Source organism: Vipera berus (assembly GCF_964194415.1).
Source record: "Vipera berus genome assembly, chromosome: 4".
Lineage (NCBI taxonomy): Eukaryota > Metazoa > Chordata > Lepidosauria > Squamata > Viperidae > Vipera > Vipera berus.
The window spans coordinates 99,811,703-99,838,020 of NC_138206.1; the positions used below are offsets into that span (position 1 = coordinate 99,811,703).

The 26,318-nt window shown below is 38.2% G+C and overlaps 1 protein-coding gene across 1 annotated transcript in view; it reads right to left on the reverse strand.

Annotated features, from left to right (window-relative positions):
* Positions 1-26,318, reverse strand: part of CFAP99 (cilia and flagella associated protein 99) — a gene marked incomplete at its 3' end in the record, with an annotated part of 51,523 nt that overhangs the window by 18,113 nt on the left and 7,092 nt on the right. Inside the window, exons 2-10 of the mRNA XM_081326984.1 lie at positions 23,445-23,572; positions 18,503-18,653; positions 16,328-16,422; positions 12,395-12,507; positions 11,108-11,276; positions 7,811-7,891; positions 4,178-4,246; positions 3,336-3,392; positions 340-428 (exon numbers count right to left, since the gene is read on the reverse strand). Coding sequence (XP_081183110.1) covers positions 340-428; positions 3,336-3,392; positions 4,178-4,246; positions 7,811-7,891; positions 11,108-11,276; positions 12,395-12,507; positions 16,328-16,422; positions 18,503-18,653; positions 23,445-23,561 — 941 coding nt within the window. The 5' untranslated portion in view covers positions 23,562-23,572. The remainder of the gene's footprint in view (positions 1-339; positions 429-3,335; positions 3,393-4,177; positions 4,247-7,810; positions 7,892-11,107; positions 11,277-12,394; positions 12,508-16,327; positions 16,423-18,502; positions 18,654-23,444; positions 23,573-26,318) is intronic.

The following is a 26,318-nucleotide window of genomic DNA, read 5'->3' on the forward strand; positions in this document are numbered from 1 at the left end:
CATCAGATGAATTTGTAACTGGCTGACAAACCACACCAAAAGTGTAGTCTTTAATGGAACTACATCTACACAGAGAGAGGTAAGCAGTGAGGTACTTGTTCTTTACATGTTGAAACTTTTTTAAAAAATTAAAAGTAAACGAACTGTTGTAGAGGACTATCTGTACACCAAACTGACTCTCCTTACCTAGGATAACTGAAAATACCCTTATTAATAATCCTTGGAATCTTTTCAGTTTTGAAAGAGAGGAGAATAATTGTATTATAAACAACAGACAGTATCTTAATTGCCTTTAGAAGACAATAAAAGCACTATCAAAATCAGACACAGGTTAAGTACCTCTTAAGCTCCTGTTCCACTTTTCTTTGGTACAGAACACCTTCTCTTAAGATTGCTGCTGCATTTAGCCTAACGGGAGTATTGTCAGTCTGTTGGATAAATTAATGCATGAATATTTTTAGAAGCAAAACTGTAAAAGAGAAATCTTGAACAATCTATAACTGATATAACAGTATCATATTCCCTAACTACAGTTTAAAATGGTTATTTAGATTTCTTTAAGTAGTTAATAGGTAGTCGATGATAAATGTATAGTATCCAATGTATAAAATCGGTTTCTATTTTCATCAGTGACATATCCTCAACGTATGTATTAAATTACAATTGCAGAAGTGAAAAGCATAATTAGGTTAATTAATTAAGTTAATTATGCAATACTAAATTCCTTCTGATAATTTATTACAGTGACAGCAATATTTTTTAAAAGAGAAAGCTCCCAAGTATGATTGACAATCAAAATATATTAAGATATATTACTTCCCAAAAATGTTTTGCTTCACATTTAGCCTACAATTAAATCTTGTATTTCTAAAATAAGTAACATGAAAATAAGTGGATCTTATTCCTAATAAGTTATTTCTAAGATTCTATTGTTAGTGGTTTAAAGTAAAGTAACATTAATAAAAATAATAGGCTATGATTTGGCTCATGAAGCCCTCTTCCATTAATTCATTGGCTGATGAACAGTGAGGTATACACTTCTCCTTTACATTTCATTTCCACATAAAATGATACAAATTATACAGAGTTTATGGTCAGGAAAGAAAATATATTTACTTAGGTTATGGTTCTATTTATATATTATATATGTCTTGTTTTGATTTCGAGTGGGATGTTTATTTTTACGCTGTATAGCAGTACAGCATCGTGACTTGGGTAGCCATATACATCTTGCAAACAAACAATTTCCCCCATGGTTTTAAGAGTGAAAACAAAGTGGGAAGCCTCTGGGGGACAAAGGATTTCCATCTCTACATCCCAAAGTTCATTCAGAGACCCCTAAAGCCCTCCAAAATAACTATTCTGGGGCATTTTCTGAGCCATGAAGGTTTAAGGCAGGGATAAGAAATGTTTGTTTCTTAAGGACCTCTACCCATCCTCAAAAGTACCCATCAAAAGACACATTTATGAGCCTTTCACAGTGTTATCATAGAAAGCTTTCTTCAACCCACAAAGGACCACAGAGTTTGATTTAAAGCACCTTGACCTTTCAAGTACTAACTCTTCTTAGATGGACAAAATGAGCTGATATAATTAATACATTTTCCTCCTGTATAATCCTAGAAGAGATGGACTGATAAAGAAAACTAAAGAAAGATAAGGTAGCCAAGAAATCAATTGCCTGCTTCACAATTCTTATTCCAATTTAGGATAAAGTGTGAACAAAAAACACAATAGGAAATTTTGAGGTAAACAGGCAAGTATGTTTCTAAGCACGATTAAACAATTATATCAATCACATATAAAAATTCCAGCAATTTTTTGAAGATTCTCACTAGCACTGTATGATTGTGAACAGATGGTGATAGTGATAGTGGAATACCGTAAATAGTTGCCTCATTATGCTTAATGTGCCAGTTGTCATCTTTTCTGATTGTTCTAACTTAAAGCCTATCTTCATGCCTTGGTGCCATTATTTTTAGCTTCCTATATAATACATTCTACATGGGGATGTCTCTAAAGAATGTTTAAAAGCTTCAATACATTCAACATACAGCAGCTGAATACTGTAACTGGCACACAATATTAAGACTGCATTATGCCTAACTAAAAAAAAACTGCTTTATTATAAATAATACTACAATGTTTCCACTGATCAGCAGCTCTAAATACAGGTAGTCCTCGACTTACAACCACAACTGAGCCCAAAATTTATGTTCCTAAGCGAAACATTCGTTTTGTCTTTTCTTGCCACACAGTTAAGGGAATCACTGCAGTTGTTAAGTTAGTAACATGTTTGCTAAGTGAATCTGGTTTCCCCCACTGACTTTCCTTATCAGAAGTTTGCAAAAGGATCACTTGATCCCGGAACACTGCAACCGTCATAAATGTAAGTCAGTTGCCAAGCATCTGAATTTAGATCATGTGACCATGGGAATGCTACAATGGTTGTGTGAAAATGGTCATTAAGTCACTTTGTTTAGTGACACTGTAACTCTGAATGGTCACTAAATAAACTGTTATAAGTCGAGGACTACCTGTATTATACTGATCATTTTCCAAGAATTATGCACATTCAGAACTGAAACAAGAAAATGTCAGGATGGCTTGAAAAAATATTTAAGGACCAAAACAAATTCCTGTTTTAAGGCACATGCCATAGTTTTTTCATGGCAGCAAACCATATTAATTTGGTTTGTCACTACTATCTTCGAGAGTATGTTTTACTTCCCAAGACAGCCCACAGCCTAGGAGGGGTCTTCCAAGTATTAATTAGATCTGATGCTATCTTCCTATTTTTCAAGAACAGTCAGGTTCTTGCTCAGCCACGTTTTTGACTCTCAGAAATATCATTTTCATCAAAGCTGAAAAATTTTCTTTGGTGAAAAGTGGTTGACTCAGCCTTCCATCCTTCCGAGGTAGGTAAAATGAGGACCCAGATTGTTGGGGGCAATTAAGCTGACTGTAATAATGCCGCTTGGGGGGGGGGGGGAAAGCCCTAATAAGCAGGCATATACATAGAATGAAGGCTATTGCTAAGCACATTGGTTTGTGCTTAAATTGTAAGCCGCCCTGAGTCTTCGGAGAAGGGCGGGATATAAATGGGATTAAAATAAAAAATAAATAAAAACTAACAGAAAATGCAGGAATCGGGTTTATCGCAAGAAAAAAAACATTCCCAAATCTGCTCCTTTATATATTTTGCCACCATCAGACATGTTTAAGGAAGCCCTTGGCCACCAAAAAAAATGCCTGCTGGTTTTAAAATAATTTCAAATCAATTTTTTTGAATCTTGCCAATTTAAAACATTAGGCTACCCAGAGCTGCTTCTCACCTTGTACTTGATGTTCTGAGCCTCAAATTTTTCAGCAAGGTTTGGGAATTCCTTCATCTATAGGTAAAAAATATTGTAGCTTTATTATATAACTTATTCTATTGAAAAAAGCATACTTCAAAATTAAATTATGCATTTGATTGCTCATGGAGATTGTCAGTCATCCAGATCATGTTTGTCTCAAAGGTGCTTTTCAAATGGCAACTGGACTTTGGGGGGAAAAAGCAAAGGAAAAAACAAAGAAAGTGAAAAGCATCCTTATGCATTATGCATAATCTACCACATTTTGCATATGATTTTGGAAAATTCTATAGCAAAAAAAAGGCTGGTGTCATTGAAGATTCAGTCATTATTAAAGTATTTTTATTCCAAAATATAACTGAAATAGTCTATTTCACAGTTAAATTTTGGAATAAAAATACTTTAATAGTTTGCACAACTATTATTGATTTAAGGTCAGAATTTCACTCTTTTTGTATGAGGAAAATTTAAAATATAGAAGCTTCCATAATTTATTGACACTTATTACTACTACTGATTAATCCTTTTCTTTATCAGCAAACTACCAAGACTTTTGTCCATCTACAAATATAAATAAAAGCAACAACTCACAGCTTATGTGTTGTTATGCAACTACTAAACATAACTTTAAATTGTATCAGCATTAAAAGTGAAATTAGAGTGAGCTCATAGCCTGTGCTGCAGATCATTATCCATATCAAATACCAAGAAAACATTATTTGAAATTATATAAACAATAAATTTACAATAAATCCTATTTAAAATTATTTTCTTCCATTTATTAATGGTTACATTCATTTCTTGATTTCTGTTTTACTTACAGAGCATTTGTAATCAAACTTTGGGGCTGCACAGTTGAATTGATTAATATTTGCTTCTAGCAGCAGTTCCTAAAAGAACATAATAAATTTAATATATAAGCAAATTAAATGTAATTTTAGTGATATTAATTAAATAGTGGTCTGTGATCGTAATAAAAATTGATTAATACCATTACTTCTTTGCACAGAAATGTAATATTTATTCTTTAATGTACAAAACCAAATTGTCTGTCTGTCTGTCTATCTATCTATCTAATCTATCTATCTTCTATATTTGCATTGATTCATTGACTCAAAGATGGAAAGTGCCAATTAAGCCATGAAGTCCAATCTCCTGCTAAATCCCCAAATTAAAGTACCCAGGCAGGTGGTTCCTATCTGATCCTAGCCCACAATTATTTTGGCAATTGTTTCCATTACTGAAGTGCTCTAAATTTAGGATTTTTTTCATAACATTAAACTGGAATTTATGTTCCTATAGCTTAAGCCAACTCATTGCCAGTCCCAAGTGCAGATGAGAAAGGAGGAGGTTTGGGTGTCAGGCTAACAACCCGTCCCTTTAAAAATTATAACCACTGCAAGAAACAGTGGTTATCGGATGATCTGCTGAAGTTCTTTGATTACTGCAAGGTAGACATCTTAGGCATTGGTGAGATCAGGTGGATAGAGAATGGATGAATTAATAGTATTGGGAAGACCATCTTATATGCAGCCCTGAAGAGGAGCACAAACACAGGTTTGACCTTGTTATGGGAGAAAAAGCAACAAAGGCAGTCATTGGCTAGAAACTGGCCACTGATAGAATAATTACAGCTCATTTCGCACATGGACATGTCAAAGCATACAAGCCTATGCACCAACAGATAACTCAAATGATGTGACAATTTTTATGAACAACTAAAGGATACTTTTGACAGCATTCCAAATTATAACTTAAAAGGTCCTGATTGGCTATTTTACTGTAATTCCTGGCTGGGAGGTGACGAACACAGCTTAGAGAATGTGACCTGAGCACACACATCTTCAATTCAGCTCAGTGGTTTAACAGAGAGTGACTGACATTCTTCTGTGAACATAACAGGTTGTATGTTGGAAACACATACTTCTAACACTGACAATTCCATAAGATGCCCTGGCAATCACCAGTCACACCTTCAATGAAATCAATGTTATTTGTATTAGTCAGAAGTGAAGATCGTCTCTCTGTGGTACAAAAGCATACAGAAGGGCAGATATTGGATCACATTACTATCTTGTCAGGGCACAAATAAAGCTTAACCTTCACAGCCCAAATCAAAAAGACAATTTGCAGTGGTGAAACTGAAGGACCACGCTATTGTCAAATCTTTCATTTTAGAACTGAGAAAATCATTTTGGTGTTCTTGAGGAAGCAGCAGATATAGAAGGCAGCTGGAACAACTTCAGAAATATCAATACACACTGCATCCAAAATGAAATTTCATTAGAAAAGACAAGGAAAATGGAAGCAATAGTGGATCCAAAATAGATCATAAAAGCTTAGTGATGAAAGGAAAGTTATAAAACTAAAAAGGGACCAGGCCAAAGATGGGGATGAATTGGAAAAATTGAACAAAAATATACAGAGCTCGACCAGATGGTGAAGTTGCCGAAAGAAAAGAAAGAACAGTTGGAATGGAAAGGCACTGAGGCACAAGAAGCAGCCTATCAGAATGATTCCAGAACTCTTTTATTATATTGCTATCAAACTGGCTGGAAAAACGAACAGCTCCAGTGTACTGATCAAAGATAAGAATGGGATGCTTCTGGTCACCCAGCAGAACAAAAGATGGATTGAATACTTCCATGAAGCCCTTAAGCAGCCAAACCCACCCACTATATAAAATTTTAATGAAGAGTGTGCCCAACAAGAGCTTCAGGTGAATGCTGGTGAAATAATAATTGAAGAAGATGGTGATTAGAAACTTTAAAAATCACAAGGCAGCTAACTTAGATGAGATCTTAAGCATGGCGGCCAGGATGTGGTGGAAGAGCCGACAACAACTGAAAAATGTGGCAAAGTGGTGTAGTTCCAGAGGAGTGGTGAAGAGGGGCTATTATTAAAATCTCCAGGGATAACTGTCAAGTTTCGAAGCATGGTTTTGCTGGTGCGACAAATACTGCTTCTCAGCTTGCCAATGAACTTGGGGGAAGGGGAGAGGTTTGGAATGCAGACTTCAAAGATTAAGAAGCCAGACCGTGAGACTGAAGGACATTACACCAGGTGTCTGGCCAGGCCTAAAGATGCTTTTTCATAACAATATTTTGCTACTTGACCTGACCCAGAGGGAAGGAGAATTCAGTGCTTTTACTATATGGGTTTGGGAAGGGCCTTGCGAGAGATAGTTTTGCTTTCATTAGTGCTGAAGTGATGTACTCAATAAAGTTTTACATTAAGACAGAGATGTCAAACTTGCAACGTCATGTGACGTCGCGCGACGTATCAGGACTGTTTTGCCATTGCCAGCAATGGGGTGGGCGCAGCTTGTGCGTGACGCACGGGCCAGCAGTTTGATACCTCTGCATTAAAAAATTGGAATGTCTCGAAGGTGATCGCTTGCTTGGGTTTGTCAGTTGGAACCTTGACAACTCAATAGGGCATTACCCTCTTCCAGGTGCCTGAAAAAAAATTTACATATTTTTTCTTAGGCAGCTGCAAAATGCCACATACCAACATCTGAGAGAAGAACAAGCTGGATTTTGCTATGAAAGGTCCGGCCATGAACAAATCTTCACCTTACGAGATATCATAGAATACTGCATTGAGTATCAACATCCACTGGGCATCAACTTTAAAGTTTTTAAGAAAGCATTTGATAGGGTCCAATGAGGATCTCTCTGGCAAATCCTACATTTATACAATGTACCGACAGTCTACATTACTATCTGTAAGGACTTATACCCATGATCAAGCTGCTGCATTAAGACCAAAATTGCCCATTAAGACAAACATTAAGTGCCACATTGTAAAAGCAACAGTTGTTTTCCAGAAGATGAATAAAACCTGGTTCTCCTTGTCAATATCACTGAAACTTAAAACTCTGCTCACCTCTATAGTGATCCTGGCAGCAATTAAAGTCAGTGAAACTTGGAAGGTTTCAGCAAGTATTAACAAGAGTCTTAATATCTTCCAATAAACATGGCTTTGCTAAATCCTAAAGATTTGCTATTTCGACCATATTAATAATGATGATGTGCTCCAAAAGAGTATCCAACTTGCAGGTCATATTCTCTGCATGGAGAACAATCTAATTCCCATGATGATGAACTTGTCTAGAGTGGACAGACATTCTCATACCATTTGCTTGCCCAATTTGTTGCCTTAGCTGTCTAAAGTGAAATTTTGGCAGCTAAGTGCCTCCTTGTTTGGCTGACATTAGCCTTTTTATGAACGGCAAAAAAGTACATAGCAGAAATGTTTAATCAACTATCACATAAATAGGAATCTGGAGCAGAACCTTGAAAAGCAATTATTCAAATACAAGCAGCTAATTATGACACAATGAGGACCTCAGCAATTCCCTGGAAACCACAGATATCTCAAAATGCAACAAATAAGGATAGAAAAATTCCACAAAACATAGTGAAGTAAACAAATTAAAATACTGAACTTGCCTCCGCCTTCTGGCGATTCTTCAGTCTGATTCTTTCTAGATGCTGCTTCATTCTAGGTGGTTTGTAAGTATTCTTGGGAATCTGAGCATAAATACACAGACAAAATCTATAGTCATCACTATCAACAGCTTTATTCGGCAAGCATTCAAAGATATGATGATGCTGAAAAAAATAACGTTAAGCCCAATGCTTGTAATCGTTTTCCCTCCAATGAACACAAATGCAAACAATAATCACCTTTTGGCTAACTATCCCAGTGCCAGGGTGAGCATTCCAAAGCAGGAGGGAGGGGGAATAGAGAAAAGGAAAGCACAGTTGTGGTCACATGATTTCCCACTTAGCAACCACTTTGCTTAATGATAGAGTAGCCTGTCCTACTTGTATTCTGTAGGAACAAAAGTCACTGTAGCTATGTACCTCTTTCTTTCACTAATACTGTTGATGAGTAAGTATAAAAACTTCTTAAATGGTAACAGCAATTGGATCAACTCTACATGGGGACTGATCAGCTAATTCGCAGCCCACATGTACTTGGGGAGGAAATACTGGTAGAAGTTGGTTTACCACCACTCTCAGACAACACAATGGAAGCTTCACAACTCTCCCAAATAACTATCTACTATTCAGTTGTAGCAGGAATGTAAATTAATCTTCTATGTAATCCAGATAATGATACTGAACTAATTAATATTTTTCATTCGAATTAGAATTGCCTCTAAATGCAATTAGATTTCATTGATAAGTAATCTGCATTAAACAAACAAAAGAAACTTCAATACATTGATGCTGAAAAACCAACCCAGCAGTATCTCTAGAAAGCAATTTTTAAAAAACTGATTCAGAGATGCAATGGCTGATAAAAGTTGAAATACAGAAATAGTAAAGCTGAACAGCAAAAATTAGCAGCTATGGATGTTTAAAATAGTAAGTTTTATGTCTTAAGGTGTAAAATAAAACTAGTTATCAAAATATTAAATATATTGTGTTAAAATGAAATGGAAAAAGTAAATATAATATAAAACTATGTATTAAATATTAAATATGTTTAAAATTTTATTGAACATTTTTAATAAATATAAACAGAAAGTGAAATAGACCAAAAGGAAAAAAATGAAAAGCTATAATCCGAACAACTGAAGGATTTACAAGTTATAATTTTTAAATGTTTCATTAAGTGATTAATATTAATTAGTTGTCAAAGCAAAAACATCCAATGTTAGCAGCGTTGAAATAATGATGATGGTGATGATGATGATGGAGAGGACATTGGAGGTCATCTAGTCCAACCCCCTGCTCAAGTTAAAAACAACCAAGTTTATTATACATACTTTTAGTTCAGTTACTGCCCAGAGAATCTCAACTAAACGTACAGTCACATGAAAAAGAAACTACATCCCCTTTAAGGTCTATAGTTTTACGTATTAGGACATAGTAAAAAGCATCTGGTCATTAACAGTTCTTAAAAGTAGATAAATACAACCTCTGATGAGCAAAAACACATATTACACCAAGTCATCATTTATTTTACAAACAGAAAGCCAAAATGGTGAAGCCATGTGTGAAAAACTAAGTATACCCCTACACCACGGGTGTCAAACTTGCTGGAGTGGGTGCAGCCTCTGCATGATGCAACCAGCCATGGGCTGGAAGTTTGACACCCCTGCCTTACAGCTTCCATAGTATGAATAGCCTAAGTAGCAGCCAGGTGCTACTAATCAAGTGCCCTTGATCAGTTGATCATCAGCAAGTGTGACTGCTTGTATAAAAGCCGAAATTTTAGGAATTTCCTGGTCTCCAGCATTGAGATGTCTTAACACAATGCCAAAGAAGAAAGACATCAGCAATGATCGTAGAGAAGCAACTGTTGCTGCCCATCAATCTGGGAAGGGTTATGAAGCCATTTCCAAACAATTTAAAGTCCATCATTGTATAGTCAGGAAGATTACTCACAAATGAAAAACATTCAAGACAATTGCCAATCCAGATTTTAGCTGTTGTGTGCCTGCTATTACCATTCCAAAAAAAGTTCTGAATAACAAAAAAAAGAGAATGTTCAATAACAGATGAGGCCAAAATAGACCTTTTTCGCTTGAATGAAAAGTATTACATTTGATGAAAGGCAAACACTGCATTTCAGCATAAGAAGCTTAATTTATGTGTGAAAAATGGTAATGGCAGTATCAACGTTTAGGGTTGCTTTGCTCCTTCTGGATCTGGATGCTTGCCATCACTGATGGAACTATGAATTCCAAATTGTACCAGCAAATTCTACAGGAAAAGGTCAGGGTATCTGTCAGTGAGTATCTCTTCAACTTGAAGTTCAAGAGAAAGTAGTTATATGCCAGATGATCCAAAATCCTCATGTCCCAAACACACAACTGAAGAATGTTCAAAGAGAAAAAAAAGTTTATGTTTTGGAATGATTAAGTCCACGTTCTGACCTTAATCCTATAGAAATGTTGTGGAAGGATCTAAAACAGGTACTTCATGCAAAGAAGCTCACCAACATCCCCGAGTTAAAGCTGTTGGGTAAGGAGGAGGGGATTAATATTCCTCCAAGTTGATCAACCGGAAACATTTATTTGTGGTAATTGGAGGAGGGGGGGAAACATACCAGTTATCATAAGCAAAGATCCACATATTTTTGTCACATAGAAATATGTAGCTTTGGATAATTTTCTTCAGTGAATACAGGAACAAATAAGTTTTTGACTCATTGTTTATTTGGATTTTTTATATAACTTTAGGATTTGTACGGAAAACATCACATTTTAGTCATGTTTATGGAGGATTATTGAAAATTCAGGATTTGCAAGTTTTCAAGCACCACTTTAAAGGTATAGTATGGGTATCATGTTTGGATAAAGGGACAAGAAAAAAACTTTCAAATAACACAATACAATTATTGGAATTGTTCAGTTTATAATGCATTTACAGACATTATTTCTCTCTTTTCCTTTTTTATTATTAATCTATAAGTTATTACATATAGTTTAATAGTTGCATTTGCACATTTTTTACTAGTTTAATAAAATTAATTAGTTTTTCCATTAATGTAATTGTTTTCAAATATTCTAACATTATCTAATTTATTATTTAAGCATGCTTAATTATTTCAACACATCCTCTAAAATTAGATCATCATTGCTTAGAGATAGTAGCTTTCTGGGCCTAGAAGAAATCCAAGTTGTAGGAGGTTGTTTTACAAAGTATTTGTGTTCTAAAGCTGAAGCGTAGGATTCAAACAGTTTCAAAAATTAATCAAGCTTTTTTGGCATAGAAAAATACAGAACTCACAGGTTTTGTTTTCTCTTGTTGTGGAATTTGCTCAGGAATCAGTATAGCTCGTGGATTAGGGATTGTCAAGTTAAATTCATTTGGCTCAGTCTTCTTTAAAGTTGTAGTAGTGTGTTTATCTGCAATATTATCGAGCTGATTGATCAGTTCCTGTATTTTTGGCTGCCATCTTCCAGGAAGCCAAACAAACAAGCAAAATAAAAATAGTTTTATTTTGTATTTTGGGTTCCATCTGCTTAATAATATAGCATAAGCATTTTTAGTTATTTTATAGAATTTAAATATTTAGATTGGAAGTCCAATACATGTTGAACTATAATAATTACTTGTCATTTGGAATAAATCCACGCTTTATTTGCATGGTTATTCAATATCTGTATAAAGTAACCAGTTGTTATTCAGTTGTTATATACTGCTTCAATCTTTTTACAATGGACTCTATCGGACCCATGACGTCTTACCTCATTTTTTTATTTTTTTTCTACTTTTAATATGATGCTCATTCAAATGGTCATGCTTAATATTATGGGATGTTTAGCAAACTGACCAATGTTCTGACGTAATTGGAAAGGATGGTTTCCTCCATCCAATCAAGTTTTCTTTTATATTGTATTTGCTTTATTAAGTACATACATTTCAAGGATTCCAAGGCTTCTTTCATAGAGAACCTTCTTTATCATAATAATAAACTGTATAAATGATCCTTCTGATTTGGTTGCTTACTGGAGAAGTGTGTGCCGTGGCAGAATTTAGAGACCATTTTGCCATCATATGATTGTTAGACTACATTCCCAGTTCCTGCAACTGTTCATCATGTTTTAGCCTCCAGTCCTCTAATTGTCTTTATTGCTCTTCTCTGTACTCCTTATGAAGTCTCAACATCATTTTTGTATCAGAATGACCAAAATTGAACACTGTATTCCAAGTGTGGTCTTATCAGTGCAATATAAAGTGATACTAATACTTCATGTGATCTTGGTACTATCTCTAATACTACTTCTTTTCTATCAGAGTGAAACAGAATCATAAAAATCTTGAAAAAGCTCTTACAATGAGTTCAAAATTGGTTAATATAACTGAAACTACATGATTTTGTTGTTACGTGCATCACAGAATTTACACAAAAGGGACAACAGTTCCAATCTCAGTTAACTAGAGATTCAAATGAACAGTATTACTTAAGATGCAGTTCCATTCAAACAGCAAATCATGCACATTTTTGAGAAATATGTCCTGACAATGTATTGCGAGTTACTTAAGAAAGCATGTTTACAATTACTCTCTTACCTTTGCAGTGGTTCAATCCAATTTTCATTTACATAAACCGAATCATAAATCTGACTCCATTCATCTTTTATCCATGTTTGCAAATTCATCACATTGAAAAAGAACCTAAGGAACTGAAAAGACTCGATGCATCAATGAAAGAAGCTTAATCAAAAAAATAATTTGCCTTGAAATCAGATCACATTTTCTATTTTCACCAATAACCTATTCATAATTTCTATTGAGATATTGCCTAGAGCACTAGATACGATCATAGGTATTTTCCATCAGAATTGAGGAGATGGCTATTTTGGAAATTCCACTTTCCTCCATATTTGTATTCTGTAAATATGCTCTAGAGCAGGGGGGTCAAACTGCCGGCCCGCAGGCCAGTTGCATCATATGGAGGCTGCACCCACCCCAGCTCCGGCAATGCAAAAAAAAAGTCACGATATGTCACGTGACATGGCGAGTTTGACACCCGTGCTCTAGTTTCAGGCCCTCCAAAATACATTGTGCGCACAATTATTAGGCAAGTGAGTATTTTGACCATATCATCATTTTCATACATATTTTCCACCTCCAAGCTTTATAAACTTCAATGATTAGTGGATATAAGCATGTCAGGTGATGTGCATTTGTGTAATGAAGGAGGGTGTGGCTTAAGGAGATCAACACCCTATATCAAGGTACGCATAATTATTAAGCAGCTTCTTTTCCTCAGGCAAAATGGGCCAAAAAAGAGTTTTAACTGACTGAAAAGTCAAACATTGTGAAAATTTCAGAGGGATGTAACACGCTTGAAACTGCTAAGATATTGGGGTGTGATTACAGAAGCATCAAATGTTTTGTTGCAAATACGGTACTCAACAGGGTCGCAAGAAACGTGTTGAGAAAAAAAGATGCAAGATTTGAGAAGAATCAAACGTGAAGCTACCAGGAACCAATTATCCACCGGTGCTATCATATTCCAGAACTGCAACCTACCTGGAGTGCCCAGAAGTACAAGGTGTTCAATACTCAGAAACATGGCCAAGATAAGGTAGGCTGAAACCTGACCACCAACGAACAAGACAAATAAGTCAAAATGGCAAATTTAGTAAAGGCCTTAAAGTTGAAATAATATATTTTTTAATCCAATTTATATCCCGCCCTTCTCCGAAGACTCAGGGCGGCTTACAATCTAAGAAGCACAAATCAATGTGCTTCTATGTATATGCCTGCTTATTAGGGCTTTCGCCCCCCCCAGCAGCATTTTTACAAAGTCAGCTTATTGCCCCCAACAATCTGGGTCCTCATTTTACCTACCTCAGAAGGATGGAAGGCTGAGTCAACCTTGAGCCTGGTGGGATGCGAACCTGCACTAATTGCAGGCAGCTGGTGTTACTTAAGGAGGCATTAGCCCACTGCTCCACCAAGGCTCTATTATAATGACATGGCCCCCTTCCTCACCCGACCTAAACTCTATTGAGAACTTGTGGGCCTTTCTTAAACGGGAGATTTACAGTGAAGGAAAACAGTACATTTAAGCCTTCGGAGAGGGGCGGTATATAAATCCAAATAAATAAATAAATAAACAAATCTCTCTGAACAGTATCTGGAAGGCTGTGGTTGCTGCTGCACAAAACGTTGATACGTCCAAAGATCAAGAAACTGACAAACTCCATGAATGGAAGGCTTATGACTGTTATTGAAAAGAAAGGTGGCTATATTGATCATTGATTTTTTTAAAATATCAGAAATGTTTATTTGTATATTTTAACTTATTCTCACTTTAACAGATGCAAGTAAATAAGTGAGATGGACAAGTTTTCATTTTTCATTTAGTTGCATAATAATTCTGCACACTAATAGTTGCCCAATAATTGTGCACACATAAGATATTCTCCTAAGCCAAAACCTCACTTTTACTTTCTTAAATATTCAGGTTGATCGAGAGCACTGTAGGAAGAAAATTAATTCTCCAAAATACAACTTGCGTAATAATTGTGCATACTGTGTAGTGTACAGTCTGGTACAAAGAACTGCGAAACACCATGGATGTTCTTATCATCACAATAATAACAAAATACAAGGATTGAACGAAATGAAATGCCTCCAGTGTTGGAGTTTTCCAATAGACAGCAATAGCAATGGTGGGAAGTTGCAATGAGAAAATGATGTGTTGCTATTGTGATAGGGAAGACTGCCATGAGTATTTGTCAGTACACTTTAAACAATGTGGACTTTTTGGTATTCTGTACAAGACAGAAGAAGTCCATTAGTGGTGTCAGCAGGAGCCAACAGGGATATATGGCAAAGTGTGGAACAGCCAAAAGAGCAGAGAAAGTGGGTGAGGGGACGAGGCAGTAAGGGAAATCAGAGTTCAGACATGAAAAGTGTAAGATTCTTTCCTAACACACAATCCAACCAAGACTGCCAGGACTGCTGTTGCTACGCAGCAAAGATGTTCACTGAACAACATAAATTCCAGTCCCATTTAAGGTCATAACCCAGAGACTAATTGTATAGGCTTGCATTTTAGTATGCATTATTTGATTTCACATAAAATCAAAGTACCACATGAACATACATTTCTTGGTACAGTATGCTGCAATGTAGTTCTCATTTTAAGGGAAGTACAAAAATACGTAAGTCAAAGATTATTGGATACATTAAGTAAAATTGCAAATACAAATGTCTGTTAGGAAAATTTACAGAAAAATGCATATGAATTCAGTGCAGACTTCAACCCATCTTCCTACAAAAAATTGCAGTCACAGGATGAAAAATAAAAAAACTGGCAAAAGTCATAACTGTCACCTCCCTTAAGTAGTATTAAAAAAACATTGCAGCTTTCTATCTGGCTCAATGTGAGAAGTCAATATGCCTTTAATACAATAAAAATGAATAATCAGCAATTTCTCTTGAGAAAAATCTGAAACTTGTTAGAACAATAAAGGGAAAAGTATTTTATGCAGTTGGTTTTAATGAGCTTCTGCTATTTGAAGCAATTTCTTCATTTAGAATAAGAGGGTAATTCTTTCAGCTCATAATTTTAGATTTTATTAAAGGATCCTCCAAGATTCAAATGAAAATTTTGAGGGCCCATGGTAGTCCGAGTTGGAACATTTCATTTTATCTGCCCTTTGATGAAGACCAGATCAGGAAACGGACACTATTAGAAATATTAGAAGTGTTCATTGATATAAGCTACAGTAACAGAATCTTGAAAGCTTGGCAGTTTCTCTTTCTCCCCTCTCTTCCCTGAAGAAGTTGTGGGCCAATCCAAAGTTTTTTCCTCATCCCCTCCTGCCCTTCTGATTTAAGCTGATGTTTTTGTAACAACTGCTGTACACTTTCTTCAAATCTATTTCCATACTCCTTTACAAATTTTGTTTCTGCCATATGGGTTTGATCTAGTAGGCTAATAGCGGCAACCATGGTGTGCTGTAGTCCAACTATTTGAAAGATTCTAAACAATGAAAATAAAGTAGTTACTATTTCTTTTTTACTGAGTGGATAAATAATGCCTTCATTATAAAGTAGCATAATCTTCAATTGTTGTCAATACCTAGATTTTCTTCCAATGTAGTTACAGTGGTTTTATGTATGGTGCTAAGGAATACATTTGATTTGGCTTTGCCTTAGCATCTTACAGTCTATAAGCCATGCCTCATCATTTAGCAATGGATGCCAACCTTGTGTTGTCCTAAATATATTAATTTTATAACTTGCCTTTTTAAAATTTTGAATACTGTATATTTATAGCTTTGTAGTATATGAGGAATGCTGAACAAATTCTCAGAAGACTCGAAGACTTGTCCACTGCAAATGCAAGATAAGTACTAGAAGTAGCAGCTTTGAACAGTCATTCACTATTTAAAATATTCAAAAAAATTCAATATAACTTAAAATCCAAGAATATTGGGTTATTTTTATTTAATTCCAATGAAATGCAAATATTTTAATTACCTTACATATCTTAGCAGCATCTATTGATTTGATGATTTTGCTGAACCGCTGAAGTCCAAGTTCCTCTAGTCGAAAAGTAGCCAAATAACAAATAACTGGAAAAGACACATACATTAATATTCAAGACAAAGTGAATAATTATGCTTATTAAAGATTTCTACTCTAAAATTTCTTACTAACATTTCTTACAATTCAACAAATATAGGTATCCAAGAGTGGAAATGAGGCAAATGATAAAATTCATCACAATGTCATAACACAGAGTGCATGACTTAATATTCATATATCCACTGTTGGGGCACATGTACAAAAGACTGATGGTTTATGTTATTATGACATGTTGCACATCTTATTTTTTTCATTATTGCACATTGTATTTGACACACCTATATATTACAACTGTTACTGGTTGGTAGGTAGGTAGGTAGACAGATAATAGAGAGCCAACACAGAACTAAGGAGAAATTTCCTGACAGTTAGAACAATTAACCAGTGGAATCTGGTTAATTCAGAATTTGGATGCTCCAACACTGGAGATTTTTAAGAAGAGATTGGACAACTGTCTAAAATAGTATATGGTTTCCTGATTGGGCATGGGGTTGGACTAGAAGACCTCCAAAGTCCCTTCCAACTCTGTTATTTTGTTATTCTGTTCTGTTAATATATCTTCTAAACACCAGTATTTCTACAATATATTTTTGTTGGCAAAAGACATCTCAGAAGATATTTGGCCCATAGAGGAGATACCTGACGATTTCCATGATGCTTTTTGTGGCTCATTATAAAAATAAGGGAAGTAAATCATACTGTGGAAACTGCAGAGTATCTCACTGTTGTCCATCTTTACCCACATTCTCCTGTCACTTGCAGGACTGAGACTTGTCACAGTCTGGAAAAGAAACCTCCCAAAGGATACTGTGGCTTTCACCAAAACAGAGTACAGCAGATATGGTATTTGCCAGGAGGCAAATCTAAGAGACGTGCATCAAGCAAAACATTTTTTTTTATTCTTTCATTGACTTGACAAAGGCATTTGATACTTTAAAAAGGGATGTTCATTGTATCATCTTTAGATGTTAACTGTAGTCCTATTCAATCTGTTCTTTGCTTACATGATGTCATGGTGTTGAAGGTCTGAAGAAGGGAGTATACATCATTTACCAATTGGACAGCTCTCTCCTTGAGCTTCACGGCTTGAATGCACAAAATGCCCCCATGCAATCATTTAAGCAACCCTCCTGGTGCACAAAGGCAGCAAACTATAGTTGATGCTGAACAAATTCTCAGAAGCTGCTATGTTCTTCAGTCTGATTATCAGCCTGGACAAAACTGAAGTATTTTATTTGGCCCAACAGAACAAAACAAAATTACTATTGATAACACCCAGCTGACAAACGTAAACAGCTTCAAATACCTGGGAAGCATCATCTAGAGTAATGGGCCTTTGGACAAAGAAATTGATTCCAGGATCAGCAAGATCAACCAGACACTGTGGCAGCTGCGTACTACAGTGCTCAATCAATACAACATCTGCATCTCCAGAAAGCTAAGTCTACAGAGCTGTCATTGTCCTTTCTTTCTTATATGGATGTAAGTCCTGCACTCTGCACTTAAGGCTCAAACAACTGGAGAAATTTCACAAGAACACTCTCTGCTCCATCCTTGGAATTCATTGGCAAGACTATCTGGAGGTCTTGGATCATGTAGAGTCCACCAGCAGTCCCAGATAAAATGGATGAGACACATCATCAGAATGCATGACTGCCATTTGCCTTGTCAGTTATTCTACAATGTGCTGGAATCTGGAAAGAGACCTCAAGGTTGACCACATAAGCACTACAAAAAAATGTGAAAGCCCAGTGTGAAATCCAGCCAAGAGAACTAGAAGCTGCAACTGATGACAAAACTCACTGGGCAACTCTGTGCTGAAACATCTACTAGCTCTGAAGATAAATGCGCCAACAACTGATAGAAAATGGTGAGCAGTGTCACAGAATAACATTCACAGTTACTAGAACATAGAATCATAGGTTGGAAGGGTATTAGTATAATTAATTTTACAGCAAGTACCAAGGGAAATTAAAAACAAATTGGTATCTTCAGGACACTGCTTATTTTAGTTTGGACAAATTTTCTTAGCATTATTATATTCTCTCTCTATAAATGAATACTTACCAATATACATGTTACGCTCAGAAAAGAGGCAACTTTTTCCATCTCGGATATAAAATGCATTGACTACCACATCCAATACAGTTTTATATTCTAAACAGCCACACAAGATATCCATTACAGGTACAGGGATTTCATCTGTTACTTTGAAAGTCTACAGAAACAGAATTAATTTAAATATAAAAACAAAAACTTAATATATGTAAATAAATCTCATCGTATAATGTAAAATAATAATAGTAATATTTGTAGGATATTACTATATTACTATTAGCTACTATTGTCCAATAGGTATAACCAAAATGTATAAGTAGTATACATTTTGAGTAGTACAAAAAGTACAAAGCATAATTATCCACCATGAATTACGGTAATCCAAGCAACATTTAAAGTAAAAGAATTGTGTGATAGCTTGTCCAGGAAAAATCAGATCTAACTGGATTGAAGAATTAATCACTGACTCAAAATTCATGTAATAATTGGATTTTATGCAATAGCAGATTCCCCAGATAATATTTAATAAAATCTGTATAAGAATCTAATATGCAAAAAAGAACTCATCACACTGAATAATTATGTGTAAAATTCCATATCCTGATTCAGAACATTCTTGTTTTCTCCTGGAAAATATCAATTCAATCATTCCAAGTGAACTTTCTAGAACACGAAATTGTGTTCTAAATGTTGTCTGTTGGCAGGCATCTTCTAGGAGAAAAACAAAATGAACTGAAGTTTAATTTTGCTGTTCGTTTACCTGTTAACCTGTTAACTACATACATACAAACACACATACATACATATTTGATAAATGACACGTCAAACTGGTTGCAAATAGATGAAGTTCATAAATTCTGGGCCTGCTTTGCCAGTGGGGGGGAAGCTATCGTTGTGGCAATGTATTAATCAATATTCAATGGCAGGGACAATGTATAGTGTATGTTTTTGTTCTTTGTTTTGTCTAATACACATTTTTTTCTTTTAATGTTATCTCTAATTTTGTTTGTTTTTTTAAAAAAAATATTTTACATAAATTATTACGTAATTTAACTTTCTGAATAAAATTTATTGTGAAAAAAAGGGAAGTTAACTACTAAATCTGAAGGGATGGTTAGCATTAGTGGAACTGAAAAGGAATGAAACTTTAAATCCTACAAATGTCCCTAAGACTTAGGAATTAATCCATACCTACTAAATCCACTTGGGAGACCAGAATATGCCACAGCAAAGTCAAGGAAATAAAGGTAGTCAGTAGTGGGAGGAATAAACAATAAAGTCAGCTGGGGCCAGCAGAGTAAGCGGAGTGCAGGACAGAAGGGCTAAGTGGAGTCTAGGACAGCAGAGTGGAGGTATAGCTACAGGGAGATAGGTGGGGGAGCTGAAACACCCTTGCAGTTGTAAGTGCAGATGGGCTGCCAAGCACCCAAATTTGGATCACGTAACTGCAACAGCTATAATTTCAGGGACTGGGTGTAACTACCATTCATTTATTCAGTGCTGCGGCAACTTTGCTGAAGAATTACCCATAATTAATTTTTTAAAAAAATACGAATCCCATTTCAGAATATGCCATTATTCAGAACGACAAATATAACTTGAGTTGCCTGTAAGAAATAGCATTATATTAAGAAGCCTGACTCACAAAAGAGGGATTCCCGGGAATTTTCTATCCATGGAGTATAATTCAATAGCCAATGAAATACATGACAATTTGTCATTAAGGTGACTTATTTACAGAGGTATTAAGGATCTATTATCAGCCATTAAAAGGATTGGTTCACCAACATCTGAAAAGGTCCTATAAAGGAGGAATTAGATGCATCCAGGTAGTCCTCAACCTACAACAGTTCATTTAGTCTAATGATAATGTTGCAGGATCCAATCTGGGTCAGTCTCCGGAATCAGAGGCTTTGTCTTCTGAGCTTTCCGAGTCGTGCTGGAGCCCATCCTAAGGGAACGTCTCTCTCTAGCAGTTCATTTAGTGACCATTCAAAGTTACAAGAACACTGAAAAAAGTGACTTATGACTGTTTTTCACACTTACGACCATTGTAGCATCCCCATGGTTACGTGATCAAAATTCAGCAGCTTGGCAACTGACTCCTATTTATGATGGTTATGATGTCCCAGACTCATGTGATCACCTTTTGTGACCTTCTGATAAGCAAAGTTAATGCCGAAGTCAGATTCATTTATCAACCACAGAATTAACTTAACAACTGCAGTGATTCACTTAACAACTGTGGCAAGAAAGGTCACAAAATGGGGCAAAATTCATTTAACAACTGTCTCACTTAGCAACAGAAATTTTGGGCTCAACTGGGGTCCTAAGTCAAGGATTACCTGAACAGAGAAGTTCTTCTATAAGGGAAGAGAAGCAGCATATCTTGGGTTCTTTTTTAAAAAAATCTCTGCTTCTAATTCTGATTCTGATTCCTAAACTAGATTCCTAGGCAGGAATTGGTTATTTGCAATAAATGAAACTTCTCTATCTAGTAGCACAGAGTTAGGTCCAGATACAGGTTTGTCAAATTTTAATTGTTTTAGGGAGTTTGGATGTCCAGAATTCATCCAAGTCCTCTTTTTCTTTCTCACCACTGAAGAAATAATAATAAAAAATAAAAAAGAACAAAAAAACAAAACCCTAAGACTACTTTAGACAGTCTTAATTGGTTAGAAAATTAATTTAAAATTAGATAATTAATTTTATCTAAGCCCGGGATTCTGCTTTTAAGGCGGGGGACAGGGACAGATACAGAGAGGCCAGGGCAAATCTCAGAAGAGGCATTAGGATGGCAAAACAACAATACAAACAAAAGGTGGAGAACCATTTAGCGAACAACGATCCGAGGCAAGTATGGCAGGGACTGCAGCACTTAACCAACTATAAGGGCAGCACGAGGAGCGTGGCAAACACCGATGCCTCGTTGGCTGAAGAGCTGAATATCTTCTTCGCCCGCTACGAGGTTAAAAGACCAGACCCCGTAGCCTTTGCTGGCCGGCCTTCTGACTCTCAGCCACTCACCCTGTGTGAACACCAAGTGAGAGCTGTATTGAAGGCTGTGAATCCCAGCAAAGCCGCAGGCCCAGAAGGGGTGCTGGGGATAGTGGTCAGCAATTGTGCCAATCAATTAGCAGGGGTCCTGACAAGGATTTTTAACATCTCCTTGCAAATGGCATGTGTACCATCGTGCTTGAAAGCAGCTACCATTGTCCCAGTCCCCAAGAAAACTGCAGTTGAGTGCCTGAATGACTACAGACCTATTGCATTAACGTCTGTAGTCATGAAATGCTTTGAAAGATTGGTTCTCCAACATCTTTGGACATGCCTCCCACTGGACTTTGATAAACATCAATTTGCCTACAGGGGAAATAGGTTGACAGACGATGCCATAGCTACTGCTTTACACTCTGTAGCAAGTCATCTGGAGAAGCCTGGAAGTTACGTCAGGATGCTTTTTGTTGACTACAGCTCGGCTTTCAACACCATTTTGCCAAGCATTCTCATCGAGAAGCTGACTGACTTGAAATTCTCCCCCGCCATCTGCGATTGGATTCAAGACTTTCTTAGGGATCGGTTACAAACAGTGAGGGTCGGCTCTGCTTTGTCCACCCCCCTGAAGCTTTGCACCGGCATGCCACAGGGCTGTGTGCTTAGCCCCTACCTGTACTCTTTATACACTTATGATTGTGTATCATCTGACCCATCCACTGCGATAATCAAGTTCGCAGATGATACAACTGTGGTGGGTCTTATTACAGGTGGGGATGAGACAGCATATAGGGCGGAGGTACAAAAACTATCCATATGGTGTAGTAACAACAACTTGCACCTAAACATCGGCAAGACGAAAGAGATGGTGTTAGACTTCCAGAGAAAAAAGGAGGAACCTGCCCCACTTTACATCGGAGAGAACTGTGTAGAGTTTCCTCCTTTAAATTTCTGGGAGTCTACCTCTGTGAAGATCTGACCTGGAAAGTTAACACAACTCAGGTGGCTAGAAAGGCCCAATAGAGGCTTCACTTTCTTAGGGTCTTGCGGAAGAACAGGGTAGAACAACAGCTAATGACCCTCTTTTACCGGTCTACTATAGAGAGCGTCCTCTCGTATGGTATTGTGGTTTGGTATGCTGGTCTGACAGCCGCGGATAGGAAAGTATTACAGAGGGTAATGAGCACAGCACAAGAAATTGTGGGCTGTTCCCTGACACCACTGGATGACATCGTCAGGGCTCGTTGCCTTGGAAAGGTGAGGAAGATTCTCAGGGATGACTCACCCCCTGGACGGTATCTCTTTACTCTCCTACCATCCGGTAGGAGATATAGGAATATAGCCAGCCGTACCAAAAGGCTGAAAAATAGCTTTTATCCGTGGGCTGTTAGGCTTTTAAATGGGACATAATCTTATGCAGAATTGACTTGGGAGACAGGTGTGTGGTGTAGTTGGTTCACATAGTGTGGTGGGATGGAGGGTTTGTTGTCACTGTGTGTTGGGGGGAGAGAGCACGGGGGGAGGCTCAGCTAATCTCAATGTACACATGTTGTACTTTGACAATAAAGGTTTATTATTATTATTATTATTAAGAACAAATGAGAGATAAAAAGAACTAGGTCAGGCATGTCAAACTCGCCACGTGACATCACGTGACATATCGCGACTTTTCCCCCATTGCCGGCAATGGGGTGGGCACAGTTTCAGGATGACGCCTCCGACCCATGAGCCGACAGTTTGACATGCTTGAACTAGGTAGTGGAGATAAGAAGTCTTGCTGCACTGGCCCACCACAAAGAAACAAATGCCACCCTGCAACCTCTTTGTATCAGATATTGTACAATTCACAAACCAAATTTCTTTTGCTTACAGTACACACACACACACACACACACACATTTAGAAATACAGTATTTTAAATGTGCATTTTCTGAAAGCTTCAAAAGACATCTCATACCTGTAATACTTTAGCTGATTCATTCAAGAAATGCCCAACGTTCTCGTTTTCAGAATGGAATTTGTTAAGCTGCTGAATTATTATTTCAATGTGTCCCAATGGGCCAGCCATCTTCATTCTGCATAAACCTGGAATCATTAAGTGTCTACATTTCATCAGTTGTAATTTAGTTTTAAGCATATAATCTTTACTGAAATAATATAATTTTGCTTGAACAGATTGTCTCCAATACAGATATAAATATTAGTATACCTGAACCCTCCAGAATTAATTTGTCAGATGAGCAAATTCATTCATATATTTGTTTGCTTTTGAACTATAACTGCTCTTCTGTTAAGATTTTTCATTCTTAATACGAAGGAAACCTTTACTGGGGCAGTAGTTAATTCAGATGTATTAACTGTCTGCCATTTACCTGGCATTCACCATGGAACCAGCCAGAAAAGTAAGGGAGTTGGATATTTTTGGTATTAGCATGACACAAATAAATTAGCAATACATATGACATTTAACCAAACAGGGATATAAAAAAATTATAAGGATATAAAAGAGTATACTCTTTTAAATCATGTTCAAAACAGTACAGTCTTAGACTACACTAGACTGGAAAGACTTCATTAATATTTTATTTTAAAAAACGGTGCTAGAGAAGATTGTGTTCTGACAGTTTCTCAGAGAATAGGATTCAGAAAGTGATGAGCTAGAGCTAGACTGCTTTCCAATCCAGCGGCCAGCTTCCCATAAATGAGTCCATTCGGGTTCTATTTGGTTCCCCTTGTATCGTAATTATTTACATAAAGGTGCCTGGAGCAAAGTTGTCTTTAAAAACTGTAAATCTCCTGCAGCCTCTATTTCTACAGTACACAAAGATAAATATATTTAACAATTTGGAATCCCACATAGTTTAGTTTAGTTTAGTTTAGTTTATTGAATTCATATACCGCCCTTTTCCCATAGGACTCAGGGCGGTTTACAAAGTATTTAAAAACGTCAATACAATACAAAAGTTAAAGACAGTTAAAATAATTCAATTTAATCCCTGAACAAATATAAAACCCCATTTAAAAACTCTCAGTTAACCCACAGTTCTAATCTCCTTGCCATCTCTTCATCATATTAAGTAATCACTGTTGAATTTTCTACCCACTACCATTCATTGTTCTAATCCTTTAAAAAATGCTCCTAAGCCTTTTATCGGCTTACAAGCAGCATATTTTAAGGGAATATTTTTTTATTGAAAAGTTTTACAGTACATTATATTTTTAACAAAACAAAACAAAACCCCTCCCATCCCCCTCCCCTCTCCCCAACCCTCCCCAACACCTCCCTCCCTCCCCCTCCCCCCTCCCCGACTTCCCAGAGCTAAATACAAGGTGTCAAAACCCGTCCTGCAGCAAGCAGGGCAGTATGCTGAACACAGGAACGGGAGACAACCGATGCGATCTGCAAACACTTTATTCTTCAAGGCAGCAGCCACAACAGGGAACAAAGCCAGCGTTGGCCGCTACTTGCAGCCAACGCCACTATATACACACCCAAAAACCCCACCCATACTCCACCCAAACACGCCCCCGCCCTCCCACTCTCTATATCTTCCCCACCCCTCCCCTACAAGGCCTTTCGCCCGTCGGCCTGACAGGTAAGCCCCCTCCCGTGTGTTTCCGCCACCGTGCTCCTCCCCCTCACCCACTCCCTGCCGCGCCCAACTCCGTGCCCCCCTGTCGTTGTTCACGCCCGAGGCCCCCAGCCACCCGGTCACCGCGGCGGGGAAGGTCCCATCCCCTAATGGCAGCGCCGGCTCCCAATCCACACAGTCCCGTGCAGGCATGACGTCGGCCAGAGAAGGCGACTGCAACGGCGGAGTCTCTGTAACAATCCGCCGCGAGGCCGAGGCTCCCGAAGCCTCCCAGGCCGCTGGGACGCTGAGCCGGCCCGAGCCTCCACCGGGCAGGCCGCAGGCCAGGGAACCCTGCGCCGACGCGCCGCCGGGCGAGGGCAGCAGCCGCGGCGCGTCCGGAGGCGGTAGATGAGGCGGCGCGGGCCCCGGAGCCTCCGAAGCCGGGGAACCCTGCGCCGACGCGCCGCCGAGCGAAGTCAGCAGCCGCGGCGCGTCCGGAGGCGGCAGAAGAGGCGGCGCGGATCTCGGAGCCCTCCAAGCCGGGGAGCCGTGAGCTGACGCGCCGCCAGGCGAGGCCAGCAGCCGCGGCGCGTCCGGAGGCGGCGGGAGTGGCGGCGTGGATCCCGGGGCCTTCCGAGCCGTTTTGGTGCCGGGTAGGATCGGCGGGAGGGAGGCAGGGTGTGCCGGGGGGGTGGAGGGACCCCCCTTTGAGTGTCGGGCTCCCGAGGCCCGACATGCTGCCCCCTCTACCAGGGGTCCACCTGGAATGCAAGGAGGGGGAGGTGAGCAGTCTGTAACATGACCAGCAATCCCCCCCTGGGTCCCCCCCGGCTTCCCCGGGTGTTTCCGGTGGAAAGCACGGAGAAGGCGTGGTGCGCACACATCCCCATCCCGTACCCAGGTGGCCTCCTCCATGGGGTACCCCTTCCAGAGCACCAAGTATTGCACCCGCCCCCTCCGTTTCCGGGAGTCCAGGATCTCCTGTATCTCATAGTGGTTGCCGTGTATAGGCCCCGGGCCGCCCTCCCCCACCGCCACAGAGGCGGTTGTAGCAGGCTTCAGCAGGCTACTGTGGAAGACGGGGTGTATCTTTCCAAGTAGGGGGGGTAGCCGAAGTCTGACGGTGACAGGATTTATTACCTGTATAACCCGGAAGGGCCCGAGGTATTTGGGCCCTAGCTTTCTACACGGCACCTGTAGCCGCAGGTATTTCGTGGAGAGGTAGACAAGATCACCTACTTTGGGAGGTGCAAACG